At 50.9% G+C, this 18,617-nt stretch overlaps 1 protein-coding gene across 1 annotated transcript; it reads right to left on the bottom strand.

Annotated features, from left to right (window-relative positions):
- Positions 1-3,328: 3,328 nt before the first annotated feature.
- MOB3C (MOB kinase activator 3C) lies at positions 3,329-17,334 on the bottom strand (the record flags this gene model as incomplete). Its single annotated transcript, XM_084265907.1, has 3 exons — positions 16,841-17,334; positions 7,308-7,510; positions 3,329-3,358 (listed from the first exon to the last, which is right to left on the bottom strand). The coding sequence occupies exons 1-3, from the start codon at positions 17,256-17,258 to the stop codon at positions 3,329-3,331; spliced, it is 651 nt and encodes a 216-aa protein (XP_084122033.1). The 5' UTR covers positions 17,259-17,334.
- Positions 17,335-18,617: the final 1,283 nt, after the last annotated feature.

Below are 18,617 nucleotides of genomic sequence, written 5' to 3'. Positions count from 1 at the left end.
TGGCACTAGCACATCTCCCCTTCATCAGGAGAACCCAGGGATTTTATAAGGAGACAAATGAGTCCCAGGCACCTGGCAGGCAGCCGAGTGGATGAGTCATTTGGGGAGCTGGGGCTAACAAGAGTTACGTGCATACTTATTGCATCCCAAGGGTCCTGCCTGCTTTCGAATTGCACAGGGATGTTTGTTGAAGCTCTGGGGATGTTGGAGCTTCATAGGCACTATTCAGCTAAATGGAGAGGTTCAACTTAGATGCTTATCTCAGTGCTTGTGCTTCATAAACATCTCCACTGCACTCCAGGCTGGGAGGCACTCGGGCTCAGTGTCTTGGAGAGAGACAGGCAGACCTTTCTGGCAGTGGACTGTCCTACAGAGATCCACTGCTGCCTCCTTATTAGCCCTACAAATGCAGTAGCGATTCAGCCAAGAGGCCTCAGATACCCTGGTGAGGGACCCTCTGGAGATGAAAGTGCTGAAGCAAGTGGTTGAATGTGGGGAGTACCCCAGAGGAGGCAACCCCATGGACAATGCTGCTGAAACCAGGGCAAAGAGGGAATGTGGACACAGGGATGAGCCTGAGGTTTGTCATCTTCCTTGGGCAAGCATCGCAGTGGCAGAATTTGGAGCTCAAGGGGGCTTATCCCCCACTGGGATGGAGGGTGCTTGCCAACATGGGTATTTTCTTTTATTTGGACACAAAGCTGAGCAATATGGGTGTCTCCCATGCTGTGAGATAAGGTATGGTGCACTCCTTTAAACAAGAAGAATTTGCCACCCAGCATTTAATCATGAAGCTCCATCATGAGCTGTGTTTCCTTGGGTAAACTAGGTTAAAAAAACCAAAACAAAACAAACCAAGACCTTCTGAAGTCTTAGAGCAGGAGTCTGCGGGAGCTGCATGGTACAGAGGAGGTAAATGTGAAACACTCCCAAAGCAGGAGGGCTGAAATCCTCAGGCATGTGTTTCAAAATAAATGAAGTACCCTCCCCTTTTGTAATGAGTAGTGCATAATTACCTGTGGAACTCATTGCTGCAGGACAACGTGGAAGGCAAAATATAAGCAGGCTTCTGTCTTGGGAGGGGGAATGATTTACACCAAATCTTGTTAAACTGAGGGTGGTTGATGCTTCCTCTCTGGGGAAGTTCATGGGCTGCACCACCTTCTTGGAATTTTTTTTTCCAGTTTGAACCTCCCAAGCCACAAATTGTGGTGGTCAGTTGCTTTGTCACTGTCTTCCATTGTTGAGAAGAGGTTGGCTCTGTCATCTTTGAACCTCACCTTGAAGCAGCTGTAGACTGCTGTCAGTTTGTCCCTTAGACCTCATCGTTGAGACAACTTCTCTGTAAGTGCCAACCTTACCAGTTTCCAGAGGGTCTTGTGCATTGAGTCGAACCAGATCTCACTCCTCAAGGAGGCAGAAGGGTCCCAGGAGAGCTGTTGTCATCTCCTAACTCTGCACCTCACAGTGATTTGTGTCTGTGGTTCCTGGCTGCAAAAAGAGGCTGGAAGATTGATCCCAGGACCCAGAAACCATTCACCTTTGGAAGAAGTAGTGAGCGAAACTCCCCACCATGCATCCCTTCAGGTGGGATGCTGGTGCAGCCTGCAAGGGAAGGATCCAGACCAGCAACATCAGCCTCGATCAAGCTGCTTCCTGGGATGCAGGATGAGGTCTCAACATGGCACTGAGATCCATCAGGGATGCAACTCTCAGGGGAAATCCACTCTTTAGGGTATCCTGGGTGCTTTTTCCTGGGTTCTTTTTCATGATGCCTGTCTTACTACAGGCATCTTACTACAGGAATCAGGAAAGAATGCAGTACGCCAGGCTTATTAATGTTCCTTTAATTAGTAACAGAACAAAACTGGTTGGATTTTGACTGATTACATAGAAAATGTTGGAATTATGTATCAGGTGGTTTTGTGTCCATTTTGCTCTGTTTTATTTCCATGTAAAAATATACATCTGGTACACAAGATTAAGAAAAAAATAGAATTTTTTTTCAGCAAAAATAAGTGCTCTGAGCACTAACATTTCACTTGTGTGCTTTAATGGTGCCTAAATATTTACATTTTTTAGCCACATCCCCTCCCTACCCCAAAAATGGGAACCCAGATTATAAATAACAGCTGTGCCTGGAATATAAAACTTTCCCAGAAAAGAAAAATGGCAGGAAACACAAACACAGCAATGCTGTGGCTCAGACAATTTGATTTTAACTCCCTAAAAACACAACTCTTTGTCAAAAATGGCACAGGGAACAGACCATTAGTTACCAGGCATTCCGTGTAGAAGGGAAAGAACTTTTGAGATGTGATATCTTTCAGGGGAATAATGGTCAAAAAGATTTAAGAAGGACTGATCTTGCCTTTTTGGATGTACACAGTAGATCACATGTCTCTTAAACTCCTTCTCCACCTGATTTACTATTCTGTAGGGCTGGATAATGGAAAAACAGCCATTTCTACAGCCAGCATCTGCTGATCTTGAGCCAAGACAACATGCCAGGAAATGCTGACGTGTTGAAAATGTTGTTTTCTGGCAACAGTTTCCTTCCACTGCTTTCTGAGTCTTTCTCAAGCAGACTGCACTGATCATGCTGAAAAGTGGCCTAATTCACCTTCTCTGACATGAGGCCACCTTGCCATTGGTCCAAGCAGTGTTGGATGCATCTCAAGAACATGAAGTCCCCTTTGCTAAGCATGGAAAATCCCTTGGTGTGGGGAAAGGGTCCTTTTGGAAACGCAGGGATTAGGGCAGAAGGAAAGACATCCATAGCTCAGGGTTAAAAACATCAGCCACTAACCACATGAAGGCAGCTGGGATAGAATGTCACCAACTTTGCAGAGCTGATCTCGGGGGTTACCACAAACCCTCTGCCTGGGGGCAAGGAAACAGACATTACTCAGTAGCCAAGGTCACACCTGCTCACGGGGCAGGAATCAGTAAAAAAAAAGATGCAGAGATCAGTGAAGCTGAGGACAAAACAAGAGGAAAGGTAGCCCAAGGGATGTTATCAGACGTGGGATTGAGTCTTAGAAACCAGAGTGTGCCAAAGTCAACCAAACCTCGTTCTCCAGTAAGTTGGTGGCTTTCTAAGACAGGAGCCATACAACAGAAACTGGAATCTATTTTTAAAAACTCTATCCAGAGATGTTTGGCAAGCTTAGGGTTCAGCCCTGGCCTGAGGAGGCTCTTCTGCAGTGTTCATAGTTCGTTGAGTTGAAATGTCCAGAGCAAGTCCTTGGGAAGAGGTGTCCCACCACGGGGTGTCTTGTCCCATCGGGCCCCGAACGAGCCCGCTGAGTTTGCCTGCCAAAATGCTTCAGTGGCAGATTCGTTCTGTCATTTCTTTCTGCATTGAGGGGGAGATAAAAGAAAGAAACAGTAAGTGCAAAGACAGGTTTTAATGGGGTGATGTGTCAGGCCCTTTGGTAGGTGTCCAAAAACAACCCAAAGAAGTGACTGTGGGAGTCTTGGGGAGCGTTTCTCTACTTCCCATGCCAGCCCTCCTGGGAAACACTCTGCCTCAGCAGCTCCTTCCTGGCAGCCTCCTCAGTCTCCATGGCACACGGTTATTTTGGCCATGCTCTAGCTTTGTGAGTAGTCCAAGCAAAGAGCATCACCTGAGGTGTTGAAGATGCAGGTCCTGCTCCTGACTCAGCCACGGAGCAGCCAGACAAGGTGGTACCACTCTCAGAACCTCCACTTACAGCCCTCTACAGAGACAGGACACAGAACTGCTCCTGGGAGATGACAGCTCACTCAGAGGACCTGTGGTTCTAGCAAGGGATCTCATAGTCGCTCTGCAATGCAAGAGGGCCACGGGAAGCCTCCTGCCAGAGGAAGCCCTGTGTGGGATAACAGACTGGTGGCATCATGCCAGCGGCAGTAGTAAGGTGCCCAGCTTTCAGCTGGTGGAAGGTAGCACTTGTCCTTGCCTTAAGGAGCTCCACTAATAGCTTGCAAATCAGCAAGGAAGGTCTGTGACTCTCGCTGGCTCATTAGGTTCATGGCTTGTGAATCTGCATGTGCACACAGACCCCCTCACACACCCCAGAGAAAGGTTTGCACACTACAATGTGCTCCCGAAATAGATCTGAAGTAGGGCTGGTCTGCAGGGAAGGAAGGATGTAACTCCGAAAAAAGAACTAGGACAGTAGGATGACCCTTGAGTAACACTATAAAAGGCCCTTTAGTGATATAAACAAGGGGGAGAGAAGCTGCAATCTCAGCTCTTCTGTGCTGAGAGCTTTGTTTTTCAAATCCGGTGGGGACGGTGGCAACAAGAGAGCTTCTCAGCAACGTGCAGAATCCCTGGAGCACAGAGCCCTGGCATCAAACAAAAGCCGATGCTTTGCCACAAACTCATGCTGCAAACAGGAGGTGTTTGCAAACATCTCAGAAGGGAAAGAAGAGGGGGGTGAGAAGACTCTGAACATCCTCTTGCAGCAGCATCCACACCACCCCACAAGCACAGCACCACACAAAAGCAGCCTTGAACGGGGTGGTTTAGGGGGTCAGTGCACTGCCAAGCTGCCTGTGAGCTCCTCAGGCTGACCCCAGATCTCCACGGCATTCATCTCAGTCTGGAAATCCCCACAGCTCTGCCTTGGTACATATCCAGCTGGACCTCTGCCACCGCTGCTGCCCAGCACCAGAACTGGCCCTTGTCAAGGAAACAAGGGCACGGTTTCTCTCTGCCCCCACATTTCCTGGTGTGAGTGAACTAGCCTGTCACTAGCTCTGCCTCTGCAGAGGGTCTATCTAGCTCATTCTTGGCTGCTTGCTGCTAAGAAATCTCTTCCCAAAGAAGTTTGACCAAAAGGGAAACTGAGGCAGCAAAAGGAGATTCAGTCAGTTGCTCTCCCTACATGTGCTTCATGCCCTTCCATAGTCACATGTGGGGAAGAGGCACCTCTGCAAGCAGGAGTCTCTCCTCTCATGGAATTCATGTGGGATAACTGGCCATCTAAACACAAGGTTAGGATAGTTACCCGGGCTCATGAGGCAGTTGAGAGACTGAACCTCTGAAGGACAGTTCTTGTCTTCCCTACTGAGAGTTATGGACTTTACACAAGCCTTGAGGACTTGCAAAAACTAAACCCTGTGGATTTAGCTGTCAGTGAGGGCAGATGCAATGCACTATCCGCCCTTGCTTAAGTGTCAAACCAACAGGTGAATCCTTCAGGGCTTACAAACACCTAGAAGCAGGGCAGCAGTTACAGTGCAGCCCAGTGAGAAGGGGAATGAGCAAAGCAAGTCACTGGTGCTCTGCCCTGGGCTGGGGAAGAGTGATCAGCCACAGGAAGGTGACACTGAGGTCAACTGGGAAGTGCTGCAGAGGTTGGATGTTTCTGTTTGTGCATCCTCACAGCTGCTGCTGAAGCAAAGCCAGAACAGCATGAACATCAGGCTCCCCTCACACACCACAGCACAATTAACCCAAGCCACACCAGGTCTAGGGCTCATTGGAAAGCCCCTGGGATGCATGTGAAGAAACTTCTCTGCCTACAGCAGAGGAAAATGCTGTTGGAAACTACTGGATCAATCCTAACCCCTGTAGAGTTTGGTTTTGATAGGCAATGCCAAGTTGAAGCCTCCCTGGGGTAACAGCATAGCCAGAAGGACCACTTTCAGGTTCTGAAAGTTGTTCATAAACTGCAGCAACTTGTCCCTACCTCCTCTGCTCAGCATTGCATCCCGAACACAGCCATCCTGTGGTTGCAGGACACTCAGACACACCTACAGCAAGTCATCACCCGGGGAAAGGAGGTCTCCCATGTGGTTGGGTCAGCTGTAGGGCTCAGATGCCAGGCAATGGGCACGCCAAGAAATGAGACACAAATAGACCAGAGGTAAATGTGGCTCATTTCCTTGTAGTTTAACCCTGGTTGCATCACATGGGAAAATCTGCTCATCTTGGATTCACCGAGACCCATAAATCATCATGTGTTGCATGTGAGTCACCGGCATTGAAAGCCTATTTAGCAATGTCAGTCTCTGCTTTGGCTATTAGGTGCTAATTATTTACATTAGCAAGCATCAGTCAAGGAGATGACACCATTATGGGCTGTATATCAATGCTAAAGAAGCTTGTCATGAGGAGCCATGCTGAGGAAGACTAACAGAGGGCACAGTGACACTGAGCTACTATTTTCTGGAGCTGAGGGCCATTGTGATAATGTAGGTCACAATCAAACTGTAAGAAGTAATTGATGTAGATGCTGTTGTCATTCAAGTCTCCCCTGATTAGATCATCATCCCCTCACACACACCCCCAAATCACAGTCAGAGCAGACAGGCAGTAAGTTAAGACAAATTAAAGCAAAGGAGCAAAAGCACTTAGTACTCATGGGCAGGAGCATCCCCAATACTCCTAAACAGGCAGCTCGTGTTGGGACTTTTCTCTTTCTGGGATTAGATCCTCCTGGTACTCCCTGGCTCCCTGCTGCAGCATACAGCCCTTTCTGCAACCTAGCCCTTGTCACAGAATGCTAACTACTGGCTTCCCTCTTAATTCATCTCCCCATTGCAAATGTCCTCTCTAGGTCAGACCACACTTAACCTTGCCCGTAACACACTTTACTCTCTTACAAAACTAACTGTGTGCATTTTCTAGTTCATGTGCCCAGGCTGTCTGGGCTCTGCTTCCACTGGTCCTTCTGTTTGCAAGGACTGTCACTCTCTGCCTGGCTAATTGCCTCCCAAGGGAGGCTGCAGAGAAACTCAGAGCTCCCCAAAGGTCTCTCCAGCTTGGCCTCCATAGCTGTTGTCTGGAGCTGCATGTCCTGCTGGGGCTTCCCTTCCTGCAGCCTCACTGCACTTCACACTAGGATCTCAAGCAGGGGCCTAAGTCCCCTAAATAGGAAAGTTCAAGACTGTGGAGAGGAGACTTGGAGACAGATCTGAGCCCTGAGACAGAACTGGCTGGCAACATGTTGATCGGCAAATTGCATTAGAGGTACCAAGGCAGTACAGAGGGACACCGTCACGGTGGTCCTGGGGATACTGAAGAGCAACTTGTAGGCATGGCAGCAGAGACAAAGTGCAAGGAGGGGTTTCTCAAAGGATAAATGGTTTCCTCAGCGTTGCCGGGGGTGAGGGGGTTCTTGCTCAGAGAACTAAGGCTGATGGTTACAGGACAGAAAACCTGGGTGTGCTTCTGAGGTAGGGTGGCTAAAAGATTCCAGAGAGGGTGACTGCACTGCTCAGAGTCCAGCCCCAACCTGAATTTCCCAGTGCTGCGTTCAGCCCACACCACTCCCACCCCCTCCGGTTCCCCATTCCTGGTGCTTCCTTACCAAAGGCTCCAGCTCCCGATGGTCAATGAGGCTGAACTCCCTGATGAAGTAGTAAAAGTGCTTGTAGCAGGTGTTGACATGAGCCTCAGCACCCATGTTGATGATGCTGTCAAAGTGGTGGATGTAGACATGGACAAAGACGCGGAAGAGGCGGGTGAGGATCTTAGTGCAAACTTGCTGGAACTGCTTGGGGAAGGGGACACCTGCAAAGCAGAAGCACATTGGAAGAATTTTTACATTTAGAAAAAAAACAGCTTAGAGTTTAAAAGTCCTTGCTGTGTTTAACAGGCAGCAGTGGTGATGAAAGACTCCCTTGGCTAACATCAAGAGTGACAGCTGCACCAGGGCAAAGTGCCATCTAGCTCTCCCCACATACTTCCTCATTGCCCAACCAGCAATTTCACACAGGCATGGTCTGAAGATTTGGGGAGTTTCCCTACGAGAGAAAATTTATCATCCAGTGCGGGAGAACACATCTGTCCACATTTAGCTCTATCCAGAGCAATCTGCCCTCTCCTTACAAGCTTGTTGCAGGCATGGCAGAAGTCAGTTTGTATTTACCCAGGTCCGTGACCAAAACTAAACCTCCTCCCATCAGGAAGGAAACTTTCCCTGGTCCTCTGAATTAAAATCATGGTTTATACTGTTTTTCTTCCTCCACACACCCTCAAACATCACTTCTGATGCATCAACAGAAACAGGTGGGGTTTCACCTATTTTTTTCATGATCCTTGTTTCAAACAAATGTCTCATTAGAGCAGGAAGAAAACTGCCCATCCTAATGATGCTTAGGTTGTAATTGCGTTGTGCCTGCATGATGCTCCCTCCCAAGGTGTCCTCCCGGGCTGTTCAAGAATGGAACCTGGCACATACTGCTCTGTATTTTTAGCCTTGCTCCACACAAGGGCACACTTTCATAACCTACATTTCCATTCTTGTCTAAATTCGCTGCTATCACAGTGAAAATCCAAGGGTAAGTGTCAGCAATCTCTAGTAAATCTCTAAAGGAGACATGGCTTTCGAACAGCACACATATATTTTAGGAGGTGGAAAATAAAACAACCAGAATTTGTTTTCCTGAAGCTTCTTCCTCTCCCCTGAGCAAAATTCAATGCAAATTTCCAGAGAACAAAATCAAAAGCTCCCTTCCCGCCCCTTCCCTTGGCTTCTTACTAATGCAGCACCTAACCTCTGGAAAAACCTTTCAAAACAATCTCTGCTCAGCCATGGCCAGCTCACACGTTTTGCGCTGTGGAAACCATCAGCAAACCTCTTCACTAAAAAAAAAACCCCAACAAAATCAGAACTGGTAATTTTATCTTTGAATCTTCCTTATCAGCCTCACCAGGCAATTACTTTTCCCAAAGGTTCCCGGCAGAACCGTGCCCATCTCCTCTGTGGGTGGCAAACAGAGGGGCTGTGCCTCCCACATCACACCTGCAGCCAGTGTTTTGGCCAAGGTTCAGTGGGTGCTGGGTTCAGCATCACAGAACTCAGAACAGAAAACGATCTTTCATCTAAACCAGCATCATGCCTCAGCTCAGCCCAGCCCAGCCTGTCTTTGCGTGGTGCAAGGCGTGGGTGCGGCGGGCAGGGCAGGAGCGCGTGTGCTGTGCTTGTGCCATGGGTGGACATCGGAGGGTATCAGAGGAGGACACGTGTCTCGGCATCACACGGACACAGAGTGGTGGTTTTGAGGCTGAATCACGGCCGCTGCTCTGCATAACCGGGAGCGCTGCAGCCCCAGGGCTGCTCCCACAGCTGCTCCCACAGCACAACCCGGTGCTGCCGGCTCTATCAGATCCCATCAGGACCTTCTGGGAGAGGTGTTCACACCTGGCAAAGTACAGCCGGGCTCTCCCCATGCCCACAGCTTAGAGATGGTACTGGAGATCTGCTTCTGCCGTGCACACTTCACTGCAGAGCACTCCTCACCTGCCAGTCTGATAAGGGCAGGGATCAGAGAGGGATCTCTGGGTTCCCCTGCAGCCAGGAGGGACACGGTGCTTCATCAACAGTTTTGTTTGAGCTTTTTGCACTGAGTGAGAATTTGCTGAGCAAATAAAAGCTGTAATCACCCAGCTGAGGCCTCGGACATGCCATTAGGGTGGCCCCTACAGACCAGCTTTGAAGAACCAGTGAAGAAATGCTTTCTTTAATAAAGAAAAATTCATCACAGTAAGTAATTTCTGATGAGCAGACGTGGCTGGGCCCTGGCTGGGGAATACACACTGTTCTGAACAGCCCGTCTCCCTGGGACCAGAGGCGAGCAGTCACTGCCGGGAACCCAGCACGGTGCCAGCCACACATTCACTGCCTCCAGTTTGTCACTGGTCCCACTTGCCTAGTGCCTCCTTCAGTCCAAGCAGGCAGCAAGGAAGAAATCAGACCTCACCAGCCTGATTATGGCCAAACTGTGAAGACAGAGCACAGGAAAGCAGCAAACCTCAACCCAGTCCTGAGCTGAGAAAGAAATAAGATCAGACAGTGAACACCTGATCAAAAGGGTCTCAATCTCCCAGGGCTGTTAACAGATACTGCTGTTAGAGGAGCCACCTCCAGAGCTGGCAGATGGTGACAAGTGGCTTTCCACCACTTCTGTCCTGAGGTTAACCAGGAACCATCTTGTGCTATAATTCAGTTGCCAGAAAGATTTCATGGACATGTTGGCTGCTGAGGCACTTAGAGGGTAGACATCCTGGGTTCTCCAAAAGCAACTCTTGCATCAGGGAACAGAGATTTAGCATCAGTCATAGAATCATTTGAGTTGGAAGGGATTGTTTAAGGTCCTGAAGTCCAAATCTTATGGCTGTCACCAACTATGGGAATTGCTGAACTATCCTGTACCTAATGATGCCTGGAAAGATACCATCCAGCTGTCAGGACCTACAAGTATCCGTCTGGGTACTCTCCCCTTTGTGTGCTTCCACATGAACCCAGCAGCTGCAGCTCCTGGGAGGTGAAGCTGGGCTGCCCTTCTTTGTGTCCATCACAAGGTGTCAGTGTGTGGCCATGCCCTCCACACACGGCCACACTACAGTGGTGGCTGACGGTCACCAATGGACCCTACAAGCCAGCGCCTTACCCTACAATGTCATGATACCTCCACTCACTGTGGTCCTTTGGGTCCAGGGATCACTGGGGTCCAGCTCTGGCTCTTTCTCCCCACATCACCCCTCTCACTCACACGCATACCCAGGTAAGCTGGGAACCCCAGCAGCACAGGGCACAACCTTGGGCCATCGGGTCCTGCTTGCCCTCCCCATACTGTGGCCATGCCTGCACTTCTGTGCCAGGACCCTCGGTACAGGCTACGGATGCTCACCATGGACCCTGCCTCTGGCACAGGGCCTGCACCAGTTGATCAAAGCACTTCCCCACGGGAAGGAAGCAGGGCGGATATCTGATAAGCAGGTTGCCTCTGCCAGCAGCAGTTGTGCCTTGCTGCTGATCTCTGGTGACTTGGAAAGCAACCCACCACAGCCCCAGCAGGCACTGGCCACACCAGTGAGGAACCGGAGAAATCCCCCATTCTTTTGCCCAAAGCTGAAGGGAAAGGGCTCTCCAGTAAAGCTCCATCTGACCAACACGGGGAGAGCAGCAGAAAGATCTGGCATAAAGACAGCTTGCCCTGGGTCATGGCTGCTGGTGCAGCGGATGTCCAGCAGACAATGCTTGTGACATCCTCTCCAGCACGCGAGGGGACACAGGGAGAGCTGTCCCTGCCTCCTCCCTGCAGCCAGGCACGAACTGCAGGCAGCAGTCCCAGCAGGGGACAGGGATCTCCCTCATAGTGCCCTTGAAGATGTTTAGTTTTAAATCAAGAAGCCAGGCCCCTGTGCATTCATGTTGGAGCTGTCCTGGCTGCAAGGAAGGGCCACTGCAACAACAAGCCCATTCCCCAAGCGTGGGACTCCCACCTCCCTGCCAGCCTGGGCCAGGCAGGTCAGTGTGACAGCCAGCAGCAGAGAGACCTCATCAGTGGCCAGAGCACTGAGAAGCAGCCTATTGGAACAGGGCAGTGGTGGCCCATCCTTGGGGCACTTTCTCCATCTCTGAGGTGGTACATGGTGGCATTGACCATCAGGGGTGGCAGCCTGCTGAGGTGAAGGGATGAGGCTGGAGGGAATGACGCTGCATGGCTGAGATGACCCAATAGCAGGGATGTATCAGGCCAGGGGAAAGTCAGGGTGGAGCCCCAAGTTTTGACAAACCACCCCAGCAACGTGATGTTTCTTGGGTTTGCTTCACCCTCCCCAGCAATACACACACATGGCAATCCAGCCACCCCATCCCAGAATGTCCCACTGATGCTGGTCCCAGCTGCCCCAAGGGACAGCAGACCACCACAAAAAAAGATCTTATTTAAAGGCACTTAAATTACCTTTACATTTAAATCGCTGGTGCTCACAGCACCAGCACAGAGGAAGCAGCAGCAAACCCACAACCTACCTCCCCAACTCCTCTTGCATGATGAGTGATGAGGAGGGAACCACAGGATGTAACGTGAGCACATTGAGATGCTGGGAAAAACGTTTATACACTAGGTCAGCTCTTTTTCTCCACCCTCAGTCACAGGCCTGTGATACCCAGATGCTGCATGCAGACCAGACAGCCAGCAGCTGGGAACATCAGAGGTGCAGCCTGATCCAGAGCAGCAGGGGAGGGAGAACCTTACCCATGCTCCAAGCCAGGGCCAAAGCTCTCAGTACCTGCTGTACTCTCACTGCAGCGTGGCCAGGGCACTGGTGAGTGGCCTGACTCACAGCCCCAAAATGAATTAGTGCCTTCAGATTATCTTGGGTGTTTTGCTTGAGAACCCCAAGATGTGATTTAATGCCCCAAGCAATCTGTTTTCCTCACTCAGTGCCGATTCCTCCAGAACTTAAGGAAGCCACGTGGGACCACGTGTAAAAGGAAACGAAAATGAGAGGTAACAAAGTGGTAAGGAACTGTGAGTGGCTCTTGGATCCTTCCTGCCATCTCTCCCATCCCTCACCCTCGTGCTCCAGCCACTTTTTTCATGATGAATCAGTACTGGGAAGCTATTCTGCTTCTTGGCAATTGTATTGTTTTCCTCTGCAAAAGCAGTAATTCAATGAACTACGTGATGAATTATTGTCGTCGTTGTTATTTCCCAATTCCATTTTGGCCACCCTGGTGTTTGGTGATTCATTTTTTCCTAAAAATAAGTCTTTAAAGCCCCATTTAAAACTCGTGGCATGATGGCAGCTGCAAGCTGGTGTGGGGTTAATTTTGGAAGAAAAAAAAAAGACAACCCCAGTAAAAAATAGTCAGCTGAGAGAACGGCAATAATTAGCTGAATTCCGAACATTTTTCTCCTGTTACAAGGAGAAAGTATTGGATAATTTCACACCAAGTTTTCCCTGGTTTTATAATTGTTTGGGGACCAGGCTTGAATGGCAGAGCTGGAGTTTTGAAAAGCTTTCCAAGAATTGCTCCAAAATTTCCTGTGACTGATGCTCTTTAGAGCCATTTGGCAGAGAGCGCCGGGTGCTTCCGGCACTGGGGCTGGTCCAAACCCTGTGTCCACACTGATTTAATAACCAAGAGGCTTCAGCAGCCGTGCTGGTGCTGATGGAGGATGCCCTGCCTTGTTCAACCAGCTGCCTGATGCTGGGCTGACCGCTGCAGACGCAGCAGACTGCTGTGGGCCCTGCAGACCCCATCCAGCAGCTCTCCTCCCCAGCGTGCTGTCGCTGGCAGCAGCTCCCTAACACCAGGCACCATAGAGCAGAACGATTACCAGGAGGAGCCAATGTTTTCCAGGTGGTAGTTTCTTCATGTGGCCACTGGCTGAAGAAATCTGCTGATATAGTTTTACCAGCTGGTAGAAATACACCTGTAGAATCATTTATTCTTCTCCCCACACTGGGAACAATGCTTATTCTCCATTTAAATGTATTTTCCAGGACAGCTGCATTGGTTGGAAGAGTGGAAACAGAGCGCTAGCACATGTGAACTGATACAGGCTGTCTGGGAAAGCTGCTGCTGCAGCAGATTTAGAGTGGGGAGGCTGGCACAGCTCACCCCATGCAGGGATTTGTCTGATCTTGACCGGCAGACAAACAGGTTTCCTCTCCAGAGGAAGGATTACACAGCAAAGCCTGTAAGTGGGACCGAGCCCTGTCCTGGATTTCCCTGGGGAAGGGGAGGACGTACTACCTGCCCATGACCCTTGCTGAGGTATGCAGAGGGCTTGGTAGCCCCCTCCCAGCCCCATTAAACCACCATAGGGATCTTCTACTGGTGCAAGCCTGACATCTGGGGGCTGTGGTCCTGCTGGGTGACTCTGCCAGGTCACAAGCTGTCTGCTGGCATCGGGCTCCCTTGCTGCTGTTTTGGGTGTCAGCTGCTCCTCCAGCTTTGCTGCAGAGCTAGCACAAGCTCCATGTCACACAGTTTGACTAAACTGGAGGTGTTTGCCACCTGGGTCTCTCTGCTCTGAGGGGAGAACCTCTACAACTCTGACACGTGCCAAAGGACCAGTTTCTTTAGCGGTGCAAATCAGCCCAGCTCTGCAGAGGTCACTGGAGCTGTGCCCATTTACCTCAACCAAGGTCTGCCCTGCGATGCCAAAGGGCCTTGTGAGCCCACATGCCAGTGAACCACCTCTGGTCACTTCCAGCTGAGCCTCAAGCCCCAGGGTGAAGGATTTCCCCTTCTCTGACCCATGAGATACCTCTCCCTTATCTGTGGGAACAGTCATGAGTGAGCCCCACTGAATCAGGCGCTGCTTCAGTCTCTGTAGCTTTTGGGTGGAAAGGGGTGCTGAGGTTGGTTAGCCTCAGACAGCGATACCCAGTTCAGGGAACACTTGCTGTTTCTAAGAAAAACAGAAGAAAAGAAGAAGTCTGTCTTGTCTGCATCCAGGTGGCCTTAGCCAGGGAGATCTTTGTGCTGGGACAGTTTTATTGCATGTGGTCCAGGAGGCAAAGCTGAGATGCATGCAGCCTGTGAAGCATGTGCTGAGATCGTGGTCAGCTGTGCCAGTGGATCACTCCTGTGCAAGCAGGAGTGGAACAGACCTTCATGCTAAATCCCACCTCTACTACTAAATACAGAAGAGCTTCACCTCACCCCCAAAACATGAAGTTTATTTTTCCCTCCATCTCAGACTTCTCCCCCTCCTTAAAACAGCTCACATGTCCCTGATGTCCTCTCAGTCCTTTATTCCCCTTGTGATGGGTCTCTTCCCAAGGGGCTGGCTCTTCAGCAGAAAGGCAGAGCACCTCCTTTAGCTCACCCTGGCTGCCACCTCCCAGCCCTGCATCCCTCCTGGCTACGCATCCCCCAGCCTCCATCCCCCATCCCTGCATCCCTCTTGGCTGTGCATCCCCCAGCCCTGCATCCCTCCTGACTGCAGATCCCCCAGCCTCCCCCCATCATCTGGCACAGTGACAAGGAGCAGCCCATCAGGAACTGGTGGATGTGACATTTCTCTCTGGCCAAACACCTCCGTCTTCTGAAATGCCAGAGCTGCTGAGCAATTACCAGGCACCCAAGGCAGCTAATTAACTGACGACAAAGCGCTGGCTCCCTCCTCTCTCTGCTGCCAACAACCACCTTTCGTGCATTTTAAAGGGCAATCTCAGGCTAAGCTCCCTTCTCCCTCTGCAAGGCCAGAAGCACTGAAACACACCAGCAAGGGGACTGAAGTCACTCAGGAATGTAAGGGTCCCCTGCCCCATGAAAGGAGCTTGGAAGAGGCACCCTGGGAATGGCTTTGGAAGGGGGGGGGGGGAAAGGATTATTTTTCCCCAGTGGCCCACAGTCAGCCTGGATCTTACTGTAAGGAAAGGAGAAGTGGAAACCAGAGGCACCAGCTGCCCCTCTTTACATGAGGATGGTACACCTTGGAGGGAGAAGTGCCAGAGACACAGTGAAAACCAGCAGGATCACATCTGTATTTGACTTTTGCACCGTGGAGGGAAATGTGGGAGGGCAAAGGATGCTGCCACGCTGCCCATCCCTCCATGGCTACCTGCTTCGTGCTGTGTTAAGGCTCCCCACAGCCCTGACTCCCCAGAGCAGCTTTCAGGCAGCATCATATCACACATCCTACCTGGCAGGAAATTGGACCAGGACACTCTCAGAATAAACTTACAGAGTAAATCCACATCTGTAACCCTGCTTTTGATGGTGTGAAGAGCTTTTCCTTGGGAACAAGCTGCCAAGGCTGTACCCCTTTGGCAGCAGTGAGTCAGTGCCCAGCTGCAGCCAGAATCAACGGGGACTTTCTTGTCCCCAGCAGATCTGGGGCTACCAGCATGGAGCATCTTGCATTGACGCTGTCAGCCAGTCACACTTCCAGCCTCCTCCATCCACTGGGATGTATGGAGCCCACCAAGCCCACAAGGGAGGGATGCTGCCTCCCTTCTTGTTTGCAGACAGCCACAAATCCCTCCAAGAGACTTTCCCCAAAAAGACAAGCAACTAGGTGCTTTGGCACAGTCAAATGGGGCTACAACAGACAGTGGCTGCCAGAAGTCCCACACAGATACTTTTCTTCATTTTCTGGTGCATTAATGAAAACCCTGAGATTAAACTGCACCGATTTCACAGGGCTCTGTCAGCTCTGCTGCTCAGAAGAACAAAAAAGCTCAGGCAGACTTGCAAAGCTGTGCCTTTCCCCTCAAAGCTCCTTATATCCTCTTTTGCATTCAGGCAGCTTTGTTTTTCACCTGATAAACAAATACCCTGAGGCTCTGGCAGCCCCACCAGCATCAGCTCCAACCCTTGAACTCATCTCCCCAAATGACAAGAAACCAGCATAGTAGCAGCACTAACATCAGCCCTGGCAGCAGCCACGTACTGCAGGACAGCAGCAGAGGGGTCAGTCTGGGAGCTGTGTTGCCTCTGGCAGCTGCTGCAAGCTCCTAAGGCCAAAGTTTTTGAAGAGGTGCATTGTGCAGCTTGGGGTTGGCAGCTAGAAGGGCCAGATCCTGGGCACAGGCATCTCTGGTGAGGTGATGCCTCAGCTAAATAGCAAGATGTGGTGTTCAGTCAGGGCTGAGATGAATTAGCAGAGATGGAAAGGAGCTGAGAAGTGAAGCAGCAATGTGGGATGAGGCTTAGACCCTGGGACCATGAACCTACCTGGAAAATCAGAAAGATTGAGTTGGCTAGTTGAGAGAAGAGCATGCTGCAGGGGTGTGATGGATGACCACCTCTAACCAGTCCTGCAGCTCAGCTCCTTCAGAAAGGGCAAGGAAGCCGATGGCCTACCAGCCCTCATTTCTCACAAGCACGGAATACTTGGGGAAAGTTCAAGCAGAGAAAAGGACAGTATTGTTTCTTGCACATCCCCTCAGAGCAGGACACGGAATCCCAAGCTCAATTTGCAGCAAAGTGGTGTGGGATAAGCACTGAGGAACACCTGGAACAGTAAAGGCCACACTGTCCTTGGGATCACAAAGGCTGGCAATACCAACCCTGAGGGACACCAGCAACTTGGCAACCTGCACCAGTTATAACCCCAGCTGCCTCATTAAGAACAAGAGCACACTCACCTATCCTTGTGGGGAAGATGTCCTCATTGTTAATGAGCATCTCGATCCAGTCCATCAACATGCACATGTACTGGGGAGCTGACAGCTTGGTTGGCTTCTTGTATTTACTATCATCCTGCCATCTGTACTCGTACTTGAGTCCACCAGACATGATGGGGCAGCTCTTTTCCGTGCAGTACTCGGACATGGTACCGTAGATGAGGTTGATGCGGTTGAAGAAGTCCACCACGTGCACGGCGATCCAGTCGTTGATGCTCTCTCCAGGAGGCAGCTGCACCACTGCTTTCAGGTCCAGACCGGACTTGAGGGAGGCCTGGGCTTTCTTGTACAGCTCGAAGCGCTGGGTGCCTGGCTCGAACTTCTTTCGGGGACGAAAGGTTTTGTCTTTGTTGAAGACTTGCTTGAGACACAAGGCCATGGTGGGCAGGGCCGGCCAGGGTGAGGGCAGAGGCTCAGTGACACGTGAAGCCCAAGGCTGCAGCTTTCAGGGGCGGGGGTTTCTGGGAGGAGAAAGAGACATTTCGGTCACCAATGGAGGTAGTTGCACATGTGGGGATGCTTGCAGGGACCGGTTTGCACCAGGATGCTGGCTGGTCCCACTGCTGTGGCAGCACATCAGGACAAAGATTTGGGCTGAGCTTCCAGCCCTTCTGAGGTGACCTGGAGCAGTTGCTGCCACCTCACTGAGCAGCTCCCAGCTCCACAGAGGGCAAGTGCTGCTGCACGTGCCCCATGCAACACTCAGGAGCAGTCAGAGCCCTTCCTTCCTCCTGAGCACACTGGGAAGCTCTTCAGGCTCCAGCCAGCCTCCTACCTCCGGGACTTTTATCACTAGCTGCTGTGATAAAGTGAGAGCCACAAGACCAGCGGAGCTCCCCAGAAGGGACAGTCCTAACCTGGTGGCCCTTTCCTCTTCCAGCAAAGGGGAAGTGTCTCTTTCCCAAGGATTTCTCAGTCCAAACAACCCCTCACCCTGCTGCAGGGGCTGGTGATGCCCCAGGGACTTTGCTGCGACCGCAGCTGGCTGCTGGTTCACACAGCCCCAGCGCTGAGACCAACGGGAAAAGGGGGGGGTGGGGGTGGGTGGGATTATTTTTGTTGTTCTGCCCCGTGTGTTTGTTGAAAAGAACAAAACCCTCAGCTGAAGAAGGGAAGCAGCAGCCCAGAGCGATGTGCCAGGATGCGGCTGGCGCTCCAGGCATGCACACAATGCTCGCAGGAGCAGTCAGGGTGGCCAGCCCATCTCCTGGTGCTGCGAGCTGGAAGTGCTGAGCTCACCCCTTCCTGCCCAAGGTCAGCAGCACAGATGAGGGCTGTGGTATTTCCCCTTTTTCCTTTTTTTTTTCTCTCTTCCTCCTTGAAGCTGCAGTGGAAATCCCATCCGCCCCAGGCTGTCCCAGGCAGGCTGAAATACGCTTGTCACCTCTGCTCGTCACGGGTTGGATCCAAGCTCACTCGTGCTAAATGCTTTGCTGAGGCTTAGGGAAGAGAAAGTTCACCAGCAGCCTCCCTCCCGTGGGAGGAGATGGAGAAAGAGTTTAAAAAAAAAAAAGGAAGAAAAAAGTTCATGGGAGGGGGAAGTGACTTACCCAAAGTCACGAGCAGGAGGGAATGGTGCCCAAGCCAAACCTGGCTGCATGTGCATCATCAAAAAGACAAATTTCAGCCAAAAGCCTGCTATATAAACTCTGCTTTCTAAACTTAGTCCTGAGCCACAGGCAGATCCTATTTTGCCCAGTGAAGACTAGCTAAACATCTTGCAAGGGAATCCCCATGC

The sequence above is a fragment of the Gallinula chloropus genome (genome assembly GCF_964237585.1).
Source record: "Gallinula chloropus genome assembly, chromosome: 6".
Taxonomy (NCBI): domain Eukaryota; kingdom Metazoa; phylum Chordata; class Aves; order Gruiformes; family Rallidae; genus Gallinula; species Gallinula chloropus.
Note: the sequence above shows the minus strand (reverse complement) of the source record. Positions and strands in the feature narration are given on the sequence as shown.